General features: G+C 39.5%; 1 protein-coding gene across 3 annotated transcripts in view; it reads left to right on the forward strand.

Moving 5' to 3' along the window:
- LOC136431073 (kinase non-catalytic C-lobe domain-containing protein 1-like) overlaps positions 1-17,631 on the forward strand; it is a 68,801-nt gene that overhangs the window by 37,942 nt on the left and 13,228 nt on the right. For 2 of the 3 annotated variants that reach the window (XM_066422283.1, XM_066422284.1), the window contains exons 4-12: positions 9,742-10,003; positions 10,307-11,349; positions 11,599-11,713; positions 12,602-12,670; positions 14,504-14,565; positions 15,055-15,213; positions 15,722-15,823; positions 16,369-16,479; positions 17,258-17,353. In XM_066422283.1, coding sequence (XP_066278380.1) covers positions 9,742-10,003; positions 10,307-11,349; positions 11,599-11,713; positions 12,602-12,670; positions 14,504-14,565; positions 15,055-15,213; positions 15,722-15,823; positions 16,369-16,479; positions 17,258-17,353 — 2,019 coding nt within the window. Of the gene's footprint in view, positions 1-4,157; positions 4,286-9,741; positions 10,004-10,306; positions 11,350-11,598; positions 11,714-12,601; positions 12,671-14,503; positions 14,566-15,054; positions 15,214-15,721; positions 15,824-16,368; positions 16,480-17,257; positions 17,354-17,631 lie in introns of those variants that run through there. The other variant, XM_066422285.1, reaches the window with a different exon arrangement.

Here is a 17,631-nt window from a genome sequence, read left to right on the forward strand (position 1 = left end):
GCGGCAGAGCCCTTGTTTGCTAATGGACACTTCTGAGATTGTCAAGTGGCTGCACATTTGAACATGCTTTACCTGTGCTCAATGGGAGAGCCACCGTGACTTGAAGTTTTCTGTGCAAACCTGTTCTTGCATGTCAGGGTTACCTCTCCGTGGCCAGTAGTGGTGAGCAAGTAAATAAACATGTTTCTGTCACTAAGAGACGCATTTTCTGGAGTACTAGACGTACAAATATACTGTAAACATGTTCCACTTTTAATTTCAGGATTCCACTTTTCCTAATTGGCCTCTTGTCATGTTCTTGCCCTTTTGAAAGCCTAATGTTTACTCGGTGTTGTACTATGATAAAGAGTTCCCCTAGCTAGGGTTCACAGTTTAAAGGAACATTTTGCTGAGAACAGAGAAGATTGACTTGCCGTACAGCAGCAAGAAGACCAGAAATTAAGGCAGGACTTTTTTGTTAACTAGCTTTAATTTGTGGGTTGTCTCATGCAGACAGATTTTTCTCATTTTATCCTTTTCCACAAAGGATAAAGAGAAAAACTGTACAATCTGCTTTCATAGAGAATGCAAGGCTTTTATTATAAAACATGCATGGCCAACTTCATTACTTGTAGGGTGTACATGTGTAGCATTGACAGATTTTTGTTTTCATTCTTGATGAAGTGTTTGGGAGAATGGCAACAAAATATTGTCTAAGTTGCAAAATGCAGGTGCAAAGTTGATAAAATATTTATTTTCCACTCCAGGGAGAAAAGAAACTCATATATCACCCCGCTTCCCAAACGAGGTAGAAAGATATCTTATTTTGGCAGAAGAATGGAGGTGAAAGCAGATAATTATAATTATCAATTGCTATCATATCACGGAATTTAAAGCTTACCAGTTAGAGAAGAGTTGGGCTAACTAGCAACAACAACACATCTGTTTCCTAGAAGCTGTACTGTACAGTTCCTTTTGTCACCTTCGTCCTAATTGACGGTAGTTTTGTTTATGCAGCATGCCCAGTCAACAACTCAAGGTAAACAGCTTGTTGAACTAAAGGAAAGGACATTTGTTCACATGCCTGGCAGATGTTGGGTCTGGTAAGCTACTACCATTTAGTAATTCCCAATTCCCATGGATTATGAGGTATACTAGGCTGTTCCATGTTAGAACTTCAGAAGGAAAAGGGAGAGTCAAAGTGGATTCATTTTTGATAACTAAAACGCAGAATGATGAATGTTTTACTGCCCCTTCAACCACTCAGCATAGTGTTGTTGAATGGCTTCTAAACCTGTCAGTGCCACAGCCTGTTAGAGCTTGAGGCTTTGCAACCTGCTCACTGTGATTAAGGACAGGTGAAGGATTCCATGGTCGTGTAGCTGGAAGCCAATATCACGTTGGACATTGATGTATGATTTGTAACCCCATGGTTGGAATGTAACAAGCTGGTTCCAAAGTTCCAGACTATGTGAATCAGCAGTTCCGGCATCTGCTGGCATGTTCTGTATTTGTAGCACTTTGCTGCTGGAATTCTGGCTTGAATCGTTGTTGTTTTGTAGAATGCTGTTTTGCCAGGGACACCTGTTTTTACTGTGTGTTAAGTTTTCACAAGGACTCCTGTTGGAATTTTTTCGTGTTTCTGCAAGATTTGAGGAGGTCAAGTAATCAGAGCTTGGTAGTAATCAGCAAAGAACACAAATGTACAGCCAATAAATTTCTTAATGCGCGCCTACATTGTTGCTCCTTGAAGTCCTTCTCACCTTCTTTCCTCATGTTTATTTCTTCCTTTCTTTCTTTTAGTCATCCTTTCTGCTTTTAATTTCTTTTATATCAAAACCTGGTTATATTATACAGAGGTATGATTTCTAAGGCAACTATGTTTCTTTTGATATTTTTCATGTTTAAATGTTGCAACAAAGCTATGTCTAACATGTGTTACTACACTATAGGAAAAGGAAAATGGTACTTTCAAACACGTCCGCTTTCTACTCCCTCATGTGAGAGTTGATGTTGTAAAGAATAATTGAAGGATACTCTGTGAATACAGCATATGAACTGTGTTACAGGGGAGACCAGAGCTGTGAAATTAGTTGTCAGGAGATATAGATACATATGGGAGTGGAGGGAAACAGGGGTAGGAAAAGGTTAGCTTGTTAGAGCTCTCAAATCAAATGATCGATGGTGCTTCGCTTCCAGTTATCTCTGACTAGGCAGCTGTATGGTGTGCTGTCTTTTATCAATAGACTGGAGAGCACCCGAGCATTCTGTACATCCAACATGGCAGCTGGGGGAGATGGTTAAATTGGAAGGATTGTCCACCAGGCCCTGTATCTTTTCTTCCTGAAATAAAAGGCACTGGAGCCCAGAATTTGTCTGATATATCATCTATGCTTTGCCACAAGCTTTCAACAAGACTAACAGGCATGACTAGACAGTGGTTGCTGAATACTAAGGAGATGCTGTAGTTACGTATATTGTCAGATCCGCATTTGTTTGAATACAGTAGTTGCATCAGGGCTAGCCATACATTTTTCTTTCAAAAACAGAATCTTAAACCAGCTCTTCCAGGTCTTATGAGATTTAGACAGCAATCACCGAGGTTTAGAATCTTTTATCTCTTTGATGAAATTGACTAAAGGCCATCTGACTCTTTTTTTAAAGGCAGGCATGAACAAACATTAACTGTGGTAGAGTCCATTCCGAGTCACCGCGAGGGTTTTATAATAATATTTGTAATCATTTTGAAAAGTTTCTAATAAAAGAATATCTGACTGACAATAGTTCTAATTTTTTCTAAAAGATCAAATACAAAAATATGAATTTATTTGAACTTAATTAGATAATTTAGAAATATTTTGAAAGTAACTGCACAAAAACCTCTTTATTTGTAATAATTTCTAAACATCTATGTGATTATTTAACTTTTAGAAATATTAACAAGAAATGGTAGAAAATGGTTAACAATGGTAGAATGGTGATTGCCCCCATAAAAGTAGGTGCTAATCCGGCCCTTCTGTCTGCCTTTGTACATCTTTAGACTTCACTGCAGGACACCGCTCGGTCCTTTGTGGAAAGCATTCTTCCCTAAACTTCGCAAGGATGTGTGAATTGCTTTCTTCCCAGCCCTCTGACCTATTTATAGAGATGTTACAAATAATGGTAGAAAATGGTAAGAAATTGTAAAAAATTGTAAATAATGGTAGAATGCTATTACCATTATTTAGAAACCATTGTAAATATCATATTATACATCATGAATATTTCTAAAGTTTTAGAAAACTTAAGAAATATTTAGAAAGTTGAAATCACATTCAAAATATTTCAAAAGTATCAAATCTCTTACACAAATAAAAACAATAACTTGAAAATAGTTCTAAATTATGACAATAACAACCCTCGCGGTGACTTGGAATGGACTCTAGTTAGAAAAATTAGTTATTTGCCTCTTATTGTCTGCATACTCCGGGATTAAACTAAACACAGTACACATGTATTGGTGCAGAAGTGGGATTACAGTAAAAAAAAGCACAAGTCACCAATTCCCTTTCAACATTTGAGTTGTCTAACAATAACATTCTCCCCTCAATTGTGCCCACTCCTTTGTCTGTATAAGGAGGTTAATGGCTATCTAAACTTAAAACCATAAGACACACCTGAAATGTGTAAGTAAGAGGATTTTGTGATAAGGAACATGTCTTAGACAGACAGAGACAAAGGTTTCCCATGAATGGTCTTCCCTCCATGGAGGCATCAGGTGGAAAATCGAGGAAAATCCAGGTGAAGTCGTGGCTAGGTTGTAGTGACATTCGACCCAGGAGATCACCCAGGCAGGTCCACCTGGTCTTTGCACTATAGAAAGGTGAAATCCCTGCGGGATTTGTTGCCGTGGCAACTATGGCCGCTCAGTCTCTGAGGAGTGTGGCCCCTTTCTTTCAACACTGAAATCAATTTGGGATGACAATCAAACCATTCTGTCTGGCTGTAGGTAAAATGTCATAAATATATAGCCAAAATAATCAGTATAGGTAAAGATTGAAATAGATCCATATATTGTCTATGTTTACAGTTCAATTTTGTAATCATTACTTTGTCCAGAGCATGACAATGTATGCTTTTGCGGTATCCCAAGCAAACACCATTGTCCCTTCACCCCCTGAACATTCCAAAGTAGACTGTCCCATTCCAAGGTGTTTAGAGGTCATGGTATGGTGGGGTCCATACAGGTGGTACAGGTGTGTTTTGGAACCACTGGGCAACAGTTTTTCACCTGTTGTGCCAACATGAGCTACCTGAAGTCAGACAGGTGAGGTGACAAATCTTCGAAATGTCTTACAATGAGTGTCATAACCAGCATTTGGAAGTTTGTAATGAATGCATTTCCGCAACCACAATAGATTGTGAGTAAGAAATGTCCAAGCTTTGAAAGGATAGGTGTGACTACCAGGAGAGGTGTGAATGGCAGCTTAGCTGAGATTAGTTTGACCAGAAAATGAAGCTCTGCTGTTCGTTTCAGTAGGATTTGAAAAAAAAAGGTTCTTAACGCCAACAGCGCCACTTACATATAGATTATATCTTGATGATTTATGTTGACATATCTCAGATCTTCATATGATGTATGTGAAGGTGTATTGTAAGTTTGATAAGTGTTGAAAATGAAATTCAAACCTTTGGCACAGAATGCTACATTTTGTATGAGTATGATTCCCTTTGCCAGGTCGTTACAGATACATTTATATGGCCAAATGGTAGGAAAAAAGAAATAGTATATATAGATGTAGTAACATTTTGAAGTAGCTCCCCCCCCACGTTTTGTGGAACAGTCCTCATAGACTTTGGATATTTATGTGACCTCATAGACTTTGATTTGGCTATTCTACTTTCTTATATTTGCCTTGGCCAATTTGTCAAAAGTTTGTAAGCAGTTATGATGTTGAATATTTACAGATGATGTTCTAGTGCTTTTGTTTGTTTAGAACTCGGATCCACTTGTTTTGTTAAGGTCCAGGTGCTAAGCAAGATTAGCCCATTAGTGAATCTAGTGGTCCTTACCTATTCTATTGACAAGCTCAGTGACAGCCTTTAAAATGTTTTTGATATCCTCTGATCTGTGAAACCTAAACACTGGGGTCCAACACTGTCTGTGTTTTGAAAATACGTACTGGTGACCCTTCGTTACCTCTTAGGACAAAAACATTATGATCAAATGCATCCCTCCAGTTTATAAACATAGGTCATCTCATGAGCAAGCCAAGTCTGTGTAAAATTTCAGGAATAAGAGTTGATTAAGATTAGGGCTTTGAATACATATGGCAGCATGTTTTAAGAAAGATATGTCTTACTACATGTAGTTAGAACCTGGTAGAGTGTGTTGATTACTGGACTGTGCACATTCTGCTGCCCTATATGGTGACCTTAAACCAAAGCACAATGCAAGTTTTACCTGAATGTTATTGTGTGTATTGTGAGGGTTATACAAAAATTTGGTTGGATGTCTTCTTTTTGTTCTTGTAGATCAACCTCTGTTATACATACTGATATTAGAAACATTTCCATCAGCAACCATTGATAGCCCCCCTCCCCTTATGATTGGTTTGAATAATGTATGAATGAATACATAACTGAGCAGACTCTAGTGCCATAATGCAATTGTATGGCAAAGAAGATCAATAGTATTAATAAAAATGTATAGCAGAGATGATAAATTGTAACATTGGCGTAGACACAAGAAGTGAGAGCCTAATAGAGCTTAGGAAAGTTAGAGCGGTTCCAAAAGTTAGTGCACCTCCCAATGTCTACATGTTACTATTCTTGTTGTAGTACATTACCATATCAGAAGTTTTTCCACACCTCTGATGAATTACGTTTTGTAGTTGACTTCATTATTTACATTAGGTACACCTTTTTCCAAATCTGTATATAGCAGTTGATCTAGCAGCATCTGATATCAAATTTTCATTGATCAACATTGGAGCGGAATAGTTTCATCAGAAAGTATTTATTCTGATGTAGTGGATCTACCAAACATGGTCTTTCCTGGCCTTCTCCTCGAGTCAAGTCTTCAGAAAAGTTCATGCCAACTTCGAGCAATGAAATGGAAATTCTAAAACTCCAGGAGAGAGTGGGATACGTGACTGGCATGGGTGTGTCTCCCTAATGATTTCCCTTTCCCTCCAAATTACTGCAGTTGTTGGTGAGGATTTGACACGGCTGAGTAGAGACTAAGATCAGACTTAAGGAGTAAATCACAGGTATCCACAGAGACTTGGTGTTTATGAGGTGTGATGTTGAAGAAAAGAATTCCTTCTCGTTAGGCAGGTATATAAACATGCAGGTGTAAATTAGCCTAATACCCCCTGAAGGCCTTTAAACTACATGAAAGAAATTGCATAGTCCCAGGATGCAGCATGACAGAAACTTGAGGTGGTAAGATTTAGGTCTCATCAATTAGAAACATAATCCATTTTAATGATCAAATATCCACAGACTTATGTCAAATTATCTTTTTAAGTTTTATACTTATAGGTCTACAGATGGAGAAAGCTGACTAAGCTTTGATTGTCGGTTGTTTGTTACTTGCCTTTGTTGAATTGCTATACATGTATTTGTATACAGTGTACACACCCATAGTGCTTTGTGGGTGAGGTGCTCATTTCATAACCTAGGTGACCAGTCAGTGGAATTTGTCAATGTTTGTTCAGAAATATCAGCTATTGGGAGCTATGAATTTTGCTCAAAACAAATGAACAGGTGGGATTTTGCTTTTGGAGTCTGAGATTTATTTGTATGCATTGGATTGCTTCTCTTTAGTTTGGAAGTAGTAACATATTGGGCTTTGTTAGTGTAAAACTTAATGAAACTTTCAAGCCTGCCAAATTCATTGGTCACAAATTAAAACAGTTTATTTGCACTGCCTGTGCAAATGCAGTGTGGGTCTTTATCTGGTGAAATTTCATACAAACATTAGACTTGGTAAAATCAACCTCCTTGGTAAAATGGTATTTCCCTTCTTTGAAATGTGTATTTTGACACCCTTATGCCAAAAAAATTGCTTTTTTAGTAATCAGTAAGGCCACAGCAAGTAAATTTTATGGATGACATCCTCCGCAGACTCCAAAATTAATGAGATTGGGCGGGAAAAAAAAAGGCGGGCCAAAAAAAACAAGATTCCTATATTTTCACATATAGATTTCATAAGTCTTGTTAAACAAGAATTGAGGCGACGAAATATGATATCATGACCAACAGGTCTTTTATTCCTGTATTCAACCAATGAGGTTTCATATATAATATAAAACCTCCTTGATTCAATGTAAACATGTCCTTGTAGATGTGTATACATCTCAATAGACTCACTACAACAAATGCAGAAAAGAACTTGTTGTACCATCATCTGAAGCAACTACACTGGGAATTCATATGCGATGAAGCACCTTGCTGGAACAAATGCAGAAAACAGCTTGTTATTATACCATCATGGGCAGGAACTACACTGGGTATTCATATGCAATGAAGCACCTTAGACTGTCAACGTTTACGACATATTTGCCAATTTTTGGCATGTTGACCACTGTCAGAGGGCAATGAAATTTCTTGTTTTTTATTTCGAAATCAGGCGAAAATTAATGAGCGCGCTGATGTCATCCATAAAAATTACTTGCTGTGGCCTAATGATTTCTTAACTCACCACTGTTTAAAAAGTGCTTTTTGACATTCCACATCTGATTTGAGCTACTTCGAAAATATTTTTTTTTTCTCTCCGGCGTTTGCTGCTACAGTATGAGAAGGAGGACAACCTGGAAACTAAGTGCAAAGAAGACTGAAGGCATTTTTTGATATGCAGTGAGAATAACGATGACAGATACGGACTCTTCACCGTCTTAATTTGTCCCCCCTTTTTTTTACTTATTTAGAGATTACATGTACTGTATGTTAGAATAACCTGCCCTACATTTAAAGCAGTCAACCACAAAAACTGCAAGTGTTGCTACATGAAATACATTGGCATGCCCCTACCCCACCTGTTAAGCTAATGAAAGTGACCTAATTAGGCCTTCTAAGTAGTCTCTAATTATGGTGACCCCGATAACACAGGTTGCCAGGTAGACATGCATCTGTACCCAAAAGAGCAGACAAATACTGTGTGCAATAGGGTCTTACTAGTTAGTGTTACAGATCCTTAGAACTTGTGAAGGTGAGTACATGATTTCAAGACTCTGCAGAAGATTGTCAGTGACTAGTGAATGTATCTTTAAAAAGCTTGACAAATTAGGGGTGTTTCAGTAACTATGTGAAATATCCACCTGGACCCAGCTATTTGCAAGCAACAAGTGAAATCACAGACTTTGGAAACCTGCAATTTTCTGGCTTACTAAAGTTAGAGCTCAGGCTTGCTGATCACTTCTTACAGTAACATTCCAGTGTGCTCAGTGCTGGTGTTAGGACTTTATTTGCAAAGAAAATCCCTATAATTATATGCTTGTCTTTGTTGTACTGTATGGTGTGTCATACATAACAAATGACCTGATGAATGTATGTAGCCATCTTACCAGCATTTCTGCTTCCAGATTAGCACATCTCAGCTATCCTGGAAAAGGATATTACATATAATTTTGCATTTACATTTTATTTTTTGAAGAAAAATGGTGCTTGCTTGCTTGCTACTCTAAACTGCTAAAACACAGAATTGAGCTGTTGGTGCTGTGTTATCTAAGTGAAGATTCTTGTAAGTAAAGTTTTCAATGAAATTGCTGACAGCATTCCGCTCTGACGTTTTACAGGGTATGAAGGAAATGGCATCAATGCACATTCCAATAGCTGAGCACAGTCTCTTTGCAGGGGAATATAGAATGTACGAGACAGGCGGCTTGTGTACGCTGTTGTCAGGTCCAGGGTTCAGCTAACCTCTCTGCATGATTTTGTGAAGGTCACCTTGCCAATAAAATCATGCTTTTAGGAACCAGTGTGGTAAAAACTCTGCTGCATAATAGGATGGGAAGGGACCTAATGGAGGTGACATAATAGGTCACAAATTTAAGGGTGGCAGAAAGGAAGGCGCAATACTCAGTAGTGGATTTTTAGTCACAGTGTATATCATGTGCCTTTCAAAAGTAAGGTCTGACCTCTCCCTAGTTCTAATGTTTTGGTTTTAGTATGATATAAAAAATAAAAACATGCAATCCTCTTCAACACATTTGTCACAAATGCTATATAGTATATTTGATACTGCCCCTTCTGTGCATTATATACACATTTATTTGTGTTGTAAGTTGTCCCTGAAGGATATGAATTCCAAAAAGCAATTAAAGTGAATATCAGAAGTGTCTGCTTGCTCTGCTGGCCATGTCAAATTGAATCTCCAATAAAGTGAGATAATAATCAGACTTGAGAGGCATATACTGTTGGTAGGAGGCTGGAATCTGGAGTAGACTGTTTCTCAGCACCAAGCTGGGCTATTGATCTTCTTTGCCATGCAATTGCATTATGGCATTAGAGTCTGCTCAAATCTTCTTTGCTTTTTGAATTGATTTTATCATTCTATGACATTAGCACCGTTTTCCAATCTTTTTTTGCATTTTATGGTATATATATTTGATAATTTTGCAGCTGCTTTGTATGATTTACAGTGTGGTCAAATATTTTTTTTTGGGAAACGAACAAAACTTAATGGGTGCGCAGATGTCATCCATATAATCAAATCAATATGGCCTAATGAGTACCAAAATGTATGGCGAGTTTCAATCTTTTTCTCTCTTGTTCCAGGCTCACCTGTACTCCCTGGGAGCCACACTTTGGGCAGCTGCACATTTCGTCATTGAGCCGGAGGTAGAGCCTGTCATCAGCCCCGGGTTTCGCGAGCTTGTCACGCGGATGACATACGAGAACCCGACCGGCCGATCCTCCCTCGAGCAGGTGATTGACATGTGTGACGGAAAACTGCAGGGGGTTTCGTCGCAGAAAGTTTGTCGGAGTATCTCATCAAAGGGACGCAGAATCCTGTCTATTGAGTCACTCAATGATATTGGTAAGTACATTGTGAGCACTATGCTATCAAAGAGTTTCAGAAAAATTGTAGACAAACATGTACAGTGTCACTCTGTAGTTTTCACTGTGACTTATATTTGCAATATAAAAAATTTGTTTTAGATTTTATCTCAACTACTTTGGATTTTAGAATGCAAAAGGATTAGATATTCACTACTGAAGATTTTTCAATGATTACTTTCAGTGGTAGTGGGTATGTGACTACAAATAGTGATATCCTGTGATTATGAATCGTGTGTAAGAAATGTGGCTTTTCTTAATCATGCCATTCTCCTCTCGGCAGATTACGCAGCACAAATGCAGCAGCACGCGGCGCGGCACCCCAACCACAGTAACCAGGTGCGGCGTCCCCGCCCTCGCAGTCTGTACAGTCCTGACAGCATCGACGACACGCGGCCCAGCCAGGACACCACCACCAGCCCCTCCTCCACAGGCAGCAGTAAAACATGCACCCCTCACTCGTCTCCCGACAAGAGTCCCACAAAAATCCTGACCGGCTCTCCTTTGAAGAGCCCTGGGAAGGTGGGGCTGTCGTCAGGAGGGCCCAGTCCGAAGAAGATGTACTCGCCTTCTTTTAAAGCCAACCAGGGCATTGTGTTCTTTCCAGATGGTTTAAACCTTTCTGCACAAAACAGAAATCAGACAAATCCCAAGGAAAGAACCAATGACAATGATTCCCAACAGATCAGACACCATGATTCTAACAGAAACCCTTTGCCACAGGCAGCTACTGTGTCTGTTACTACAGGAACATCTGTGAGTGTCACGACTTCTGTAGTGACCTCACCAACGGCAACCCTGAACAACCAGGGTAGCTTCCATCCTGTAACAAAAAACTCCTACATGTTGCTGACCAATAAGTTTACCACAATGAGTTCAAATACATCCGAGGAAAAGCCATTGCTACGGAGACCAGAAGTTCTTTCTAGAACAAAGACAGGGCAGTCAGAAGATCAAGACGCACATGGAAGACCATCAGGTGAAGGTGTCTCAGAGATAAGACCTGGGACTGTTAGTGCATTACTAGAGAGATACCGTATGGGCAGATTAGAAAACTCAGGCAAGGAGAGGGAAATGGACACCAAAACTTCCAGCCAAAGTTTGAACAGCATTTTGTCACAGACCTCTATGGGAGACACCGGTGGAGCTTGGAGTGCTAACTCATTAACGAGACAAAACTCAGCAGATGCACTGCAAGAAAGTGCAAAGGATTCTGGAGACTCTTCTGTGCTGAGGTCATCGGCCTTTGCGCAGGTGATGGATAAGAAACTGCGGGGGAGAAGCCGTTCACTGGAGGAGGTGATTGCTGCTGACAGTACCAGGAAGGTATGAGTCAAATAAGTAATAAGACACGTGTAGAATATAAATGTTGAGTTAGAACTTAGGGAAACTCTAGAATGTAGCTACTGGTACCTCAAAATTTTGGATAAATTCAGAAATGGTTATTCTCATGGATCTTGGTAAGAAAATGTTCACAAAGACAGCATCCTGTTGAATGTGTTGGGAGAATCTATACCTTTACAGAGATTTGTACCCGAGGAAACCACTAAGTTGAATGTTTTTGTCCTTTGCCAGTGTCTCAGTCTGCAGTCTATCCTGACGCGGGTGGGGAGCTGTCTGCAGGAGCGGGAGGTCTGGGCTCTGTGTCGGGAAGCCATGATCAGCCTGGAGAAAGACAGCACCACATTCCGTAAGCACCACATTCTGGTCATTACCTGTTTGTTTGTTAGCATGAAACTCTGAATGAGATTTGTTTTCTGGTTAGGTATTGGCCTGAAACAACATGATAAGAACACTAAGTAAATTTTGGGAAAGATTTTGATCAAGATTCAGGTCCTGGAGTTTGTTTATGGATCAGTACTTTATCTGTATGCTGCACATCTCCTTTTGCACAAGCGTGGTAAGCACAGTCAGTGGAGCATGAGACTGATAAGCCTGTGCTTATGGATTCAAGTCTCATTTTTTCTCCATATTGTTGCAGATATTGTACTGGGAACCATAGTATACTCTTAAGTAAATCCTCTTTTCTTTGGGCTGCTTCCTTTGTGAAGGTTTGACATTTGAGCTTTGAGTGCAGTCCACATCTTGCTATACACTGTACATGTAAAACCGTGGTTACTAGAGCATGATCAGGATTTCCAACTTGAAGGTCATTCCAATGTTTGCCTCATTCCAGACTTTAATTGTTTGACCCTGTGCTCTTTAATCTCTCATGTTACGCTGGCTCCCTCTTTGTGTAATGCTGAAACTCAACTTACTGCCTCCCTGGTTTATAATCCAAGTCGCCCTGAAGAAAAGGGTCACTGCATTTAATCTCTTTCTGTGTCACGACTTCCTCCCTCCAGTTTTCTCAGAAATCCAAACCCATGATAGAGCCATTAAGTGTTGCTCTGGGGAATATGGAATGGAGAGTGGGGATTGTTCAGCCTTCAAACAGTTTGAACGATTTCTGACCTGTAGTAGGCATCCTTTCACCCTGAGGGATTTCTGGCCATATCCTTGTAATGACAGATACATGTATGTATGTAAGATTGAAATGTGAAGTTTCGTGATAAGTTTTCTCTCTTATTTGTTGTAGCTTCTTACCTCAGTTTGGACACTATAGCAGTGGAGGAGTCTGGGAAAATAGCATTTCAGCAGGGAGAAGGTGAGTTTCTTGTGACAGGGGTAAAGTAGAGTAAACTGAGTAAAGTAGATCTTTGTACAACATGACCTTGTAGCCTTTGATAATTTTTCATGCCAACTTCACACAGCATAACAACAAAGGCCCAAGCCACAAGTAATGTTTTCTTTAGTCAAATAAGAAGGGGTATATGAATAATTGATAGTTGTTTGTATCTGTCTCAATTAATTTCATCATTGATCTACAATTGCTGCTAATTGAAATGTCAAATGAGAGGCAATGGATGAAATGAAAATGCTCTGAAATGTATTGTGTGTTATACTTTACTGTATGTTGTTGCACTCATTGGATGCACATATGGAACTGTTAGGTTAAATGATTTATGTCAGCTGGTAATGTTGGAAATTTCACCAAAGCTCCATGTGGTTGAAGCCATAGTCCGAGTGCCTAAAATAGCAATATACAAACAAATGGACGGCATGTCTAGAATACCTGATAAGTTTGTCTTTTGATGAATTTGTGAAGATGCTTGAAAGTGATTCTTTGGGTGGGAATTTTAATGGGAAAAAGACTGTCAAAGAGATAAGAAATGGGAACCCTTAATGAACTTTAAGGAGTGTTTCTTGTGAGGACTTTATCTCATCAGTGACTGACAATCATTCTAAGGTCACTGCCATCTTATATACGGAATTCTATCCATCTTCCAAGGTGACCGCCATGTTCCCTTTTCATCTTGCTCCTCAAGGACCTTCTCAGTGATGTCTCTTGACAATTAGCAGCTTCCGCTGTAGTAATTAAGGATTAAACTCCACGCATGGTTGATTAACTCTACCCCTGTATGTAGAACGTACTTGATGGGGAGGCTGACAAAATGAGACAAGCTGACATTTTCCCTGGTTCCTTCTGCCAGTTCAGAACATTCATCTGGTTCTCACATGCACTTATATTCAACTTTCCCATCAAGCTCAGAAATGAGTAAAAACAAACCGCATGCTCTTTGTTGTTATGAGCTACACATTCAGATAGCAATGATATAAAAATCTCCCTGCAAGGAATTGAAAATGTCCCTAGAAATTTACCATCATGGATGATATACTTAAATACCTTGATGTTAATATCTAATTGGAAAGTGATTCAAACTTTCAAATTTCATGTAAACTACTCCGTCTGCAGCCAAGCACACTTGTGTTGGAAACTCTGTACGATGATTATTTTTGTTATAGTTATTTCAAATTAAAGATGTGTATAAAATTTAATGAAGATAAGATCCCCTTTTGTTTATATCTTATTATTTTACCATATTCTCTTCTTGTGGATGAGTCCAAACATTTGAATTGTTTTAGCCTAAAGGTCATGTTATGGTCCCTTAAGGGGCTAATAACATTTCAGTAGGTAACAGAGCCCATTTGGTAAGTCTGCTGTAGGTGGGAAGTGTTGTTGGACTTTATTCTTGTAGAGCCAGGGCTTCAAGTTATGGTTTTCGTGGTAAGATTGACTTTGATTAGCTTTTGCGACTTCCAGAAGTCTATGTTAATCAGCAGAGCATCTCTTACCGGTAAGTAATGTCTTAAGAGAATACTGGTTTTTGTTCGGGGCCTCTGAAGAAGAAAGCAACAAATTCTGGCAAGAACCGTTCTAGTACTGCAGTGGATTGGATCCCCACATTTGGATTGCTAGTACAATGTATTGGGTTGAAATTCTGGTAAAGCGAGAGTTCTGAAACACATTATAAAGGCTGATTGTGTTATAGACCTACAGATCTAGAGGGATACTATAGTCACATGTTGTCACATCATGTTGAAACACGACCTTTGTTATGACTTTCCCTGATGAGATATCATGTTTGTACCTGTGCAGGGGAGATGGAGACCCTGTACCTGGCTCCTGAGATGCAGAAGGGAAGCCCACCTACAGAACAGGTATGGCAAGTTTGATTGATGCACACTCAGCTTTATATGGCTCTGAACAATCCCATCCATTGCGACCCGGGACCAATTGGAAATTTGAATCTTGCAGGTAACAAAATTAAGGGTATACTCTTGCTGAATTCCCATGTCATATTTTGCCATTCCCTTGGAAGTACATGTATGTTTCAAAATGAGCAAAGCAGGTCTATACATTGAATTAGTTGGTGTTGGTTGTTGTATTGATACTTTTTGTAGCACTCCATTCGGGAATTTGAATCTTGCAGGTAAAAGAATTAAGAATTTGACTACCATACTTGCTTACACTCAACCAGCCTTACCTGTCACTGTAGTACATGTGGGTTTTTTCTATCAGATCTAAGATGTAAAGCAGGCACAATGATGAAAAATTTCTTGATTTTTTCCTACAAGGACCCAAAAGGGCTAGTTGGGTGGAAACTAGATTAAACTAGGTTCAAAATTACAATCCTTGCTCCTTCCCAGGCCTGTGTTTTTGGAGTAGCAGCCAGTTTGTGGTCTGCTGCCGACTGGGGTCTACCAGCCAATCAGGAACCTGCTTTGTCTGACCAATTGGAGGGGTTGTTAGTGTCCATGACACAGGACAAGCCGAGGGACAGGCCATCCATCAGAGAAGTGTTGCAGGTATGACTGGCACACAAAATTCCAACTGTTGTTGAAAAAAGCAAAACACAAAATCGGTTCTTTTTATCTTGACCTCAATATATGTGTGACCATCAAAATTACATTGCTTAAGATTTTAGCCACTACAGCACATGGTCATGTCCATGGTACTGAATTGTTGGCCATGTCCATGGTACTGAATTGTTGGACATGTCCATGGTACTGAATTGTTGGACATGTCCATGGTACTGAATTGTTGGACATGTCCATGGTACTGAATTGTTGGACATGTCCATGGTACTGAATTGTTGGTCATGTCCATAGTACTGACTTGTTCTTGATGATCATGAGGAACTAGTTTGAAATGCAATACTTGTTCTGTAAATAAGCATGTGTTTTGGAATGTATTAGTAGGACCTATCCTATAAACTCTACTTTGAGGGACAAAAAACATTGCTTTTAGAAATATAATTTTTCATCTAAGTTCAAGAATCTGTTCCAGAAATTCAATGATTCCTATTTGTTCCAGATCTGTACCTCTTATGACCAGCGAAGTGACGTGTCATCCAGACTGACCTGTGAGAGACTGGTCAGAGAAGCAATGAGGGCTGAGGTTTTCAACGAAAATAATGTGAGTCTGCTGTGCATAGGCAAACATGAAGAAAAAAAATGATTTTGAATTGTGATTTTTTGAAAATCAACTCATTTGGACATGGCTTAAAAAAGCCTATGAAGTATATTTTTGTAGCCTAGTAAGAAACTTGTTACTATGTATATATCGGCTGCAAATTCCTGGAGTTTGAGTTCAGACTGGGTGGTATAGGTGGTTCCACACGAATAGACACATCTATAGAGTCCAATGTATGTTAGAGCTTTGGGTACATACTTCTATTCATTCATACTTAATTGAATTTGACATTTTAATCCTCAGCATTTTGATTAGAAAATGAATTTTGTTATTGATCGCTACTACTCCCAGTAGTTTCCCCAATCTAATGAGGAAATGTTAGAGTGCTCTTGAAGACCTTTAGATGCAGTTCAGTTCCCCTCAGAACTGACAGATGGTACTCACATGCTATCTAAAGCTGTAAATTCCTGCTATTTCAGCCTAGTAGTGCATGTACCTTAAACTACTCGTTGAGATGGTTAAAGGTCCATTTTTTTCTCCTCTGATAGAAGCTCGTTCAGCAGTGCCTAAAGGAAGAGGCAGAAGAAAGAAAAGAACAGTTCAGAGCCAGCGTGGTGGCAGCCATTGATATGACTGATCCCAAGTCAGTGCTCAAACCAGTAAGTGTCTGCAAATTTAGGTGTATAGGAAATGTAAAAGCCTTGATACTTAAGAACTTTAATTTCCTTTTACAAACTGTTTCTGAAGCATGGCATAAAACAACACCAATTTGTTTCCTTGGTTCTCGGATATTTTAAAGTAAGGACTTTAAAACAGAAGGCTGGGAGGAAAACCTGCACCTTACTACACTTTATGTCATGCCTGGGCCTGATACGGGTGTTCCGGACCGTGTGATAACTATCCGGATCACATAGGGTTCGGGAGTGTTATCACACAGGCTTCCAAAGAATATTTCGAACGCATTTCGAGCGCGCCGGTTGTGCGGCCGTCGGAAATTCGAATACCGGATTCGGAGATTGGAATCAATGTTGCTTCAGTTTCTTGTTCGAAGACACAAAACTCCCTCAACTTCTGGCGCATTCCGCATTGAAATGTATGTTTTCTCGGGTGGGTATGACCAAGGTATGACATAAATAAAATACAACACGTTGTATTCCGCATCACCCTCGGTCCCAGCCCTCCCGCGGGTCGGATCGCGGTCGGGCTGGTACCTCGGGTGATACGGAATACCCCGTGTTGTATTCTATATGTACATGTGTATTGACTCCCTGAAACTGTCCAGCCCTCAGACTCTATTTCTAAGTTACTATGACTTCTATTTAGCATCATTAAAAAGTCTGAAACCTGCAATAATATTGGTGTGGCATAAGAAGGAAAAGAAAGTCAGAAGAGTTTTGTTGTTTTTGACTAAAACAAGTGTTGCTGTGTTCCCCCCAGGCTTCCTTCCGCCCCATTGCTGAGCAGCCCAAGGAGCCGACCGGCTGGGACCAGCTGCTGGACCAGATCCAGAAACCTCCACACAAACTCAGACAGGTCAGCACATAGCTTTTTATTGGGTTTTCTGTATCTCAGCTTACATTGCATGCAGTTTGCTTTATGTTTAGGGTCTGTGTATGTCTACATCTGCAATATGTCTTCAAAACATTATCAATTACCGGTACCATGAAAATCTTTGGAATTTAAAGATTTTAGCTTTAACCCATTCTGCCTTCCAAAAGCAGCTATGACATGATCTCTAACTAGCAACAGGGAATGCTTCAAACTAGTACAACATCATTTGCACATCATAACATTGTTTCAAGGAATGAATT

This window comes from Branchiostoma lanceolatum, chromosome 3 (assembly GCF_035083965.1).
Source record: "Branchiostoma lanceolatum isolate klBraLanc5 chromosome 3, klBraLanc5.hap2, whole genome shotgun sequence".
NCBI lineage: Eukaryota > Metazoa > Chordata > Leptocardii > Amphioxiformes > Branchiostomatidae > Branchiostoma > Branchiostoma lanceolatum.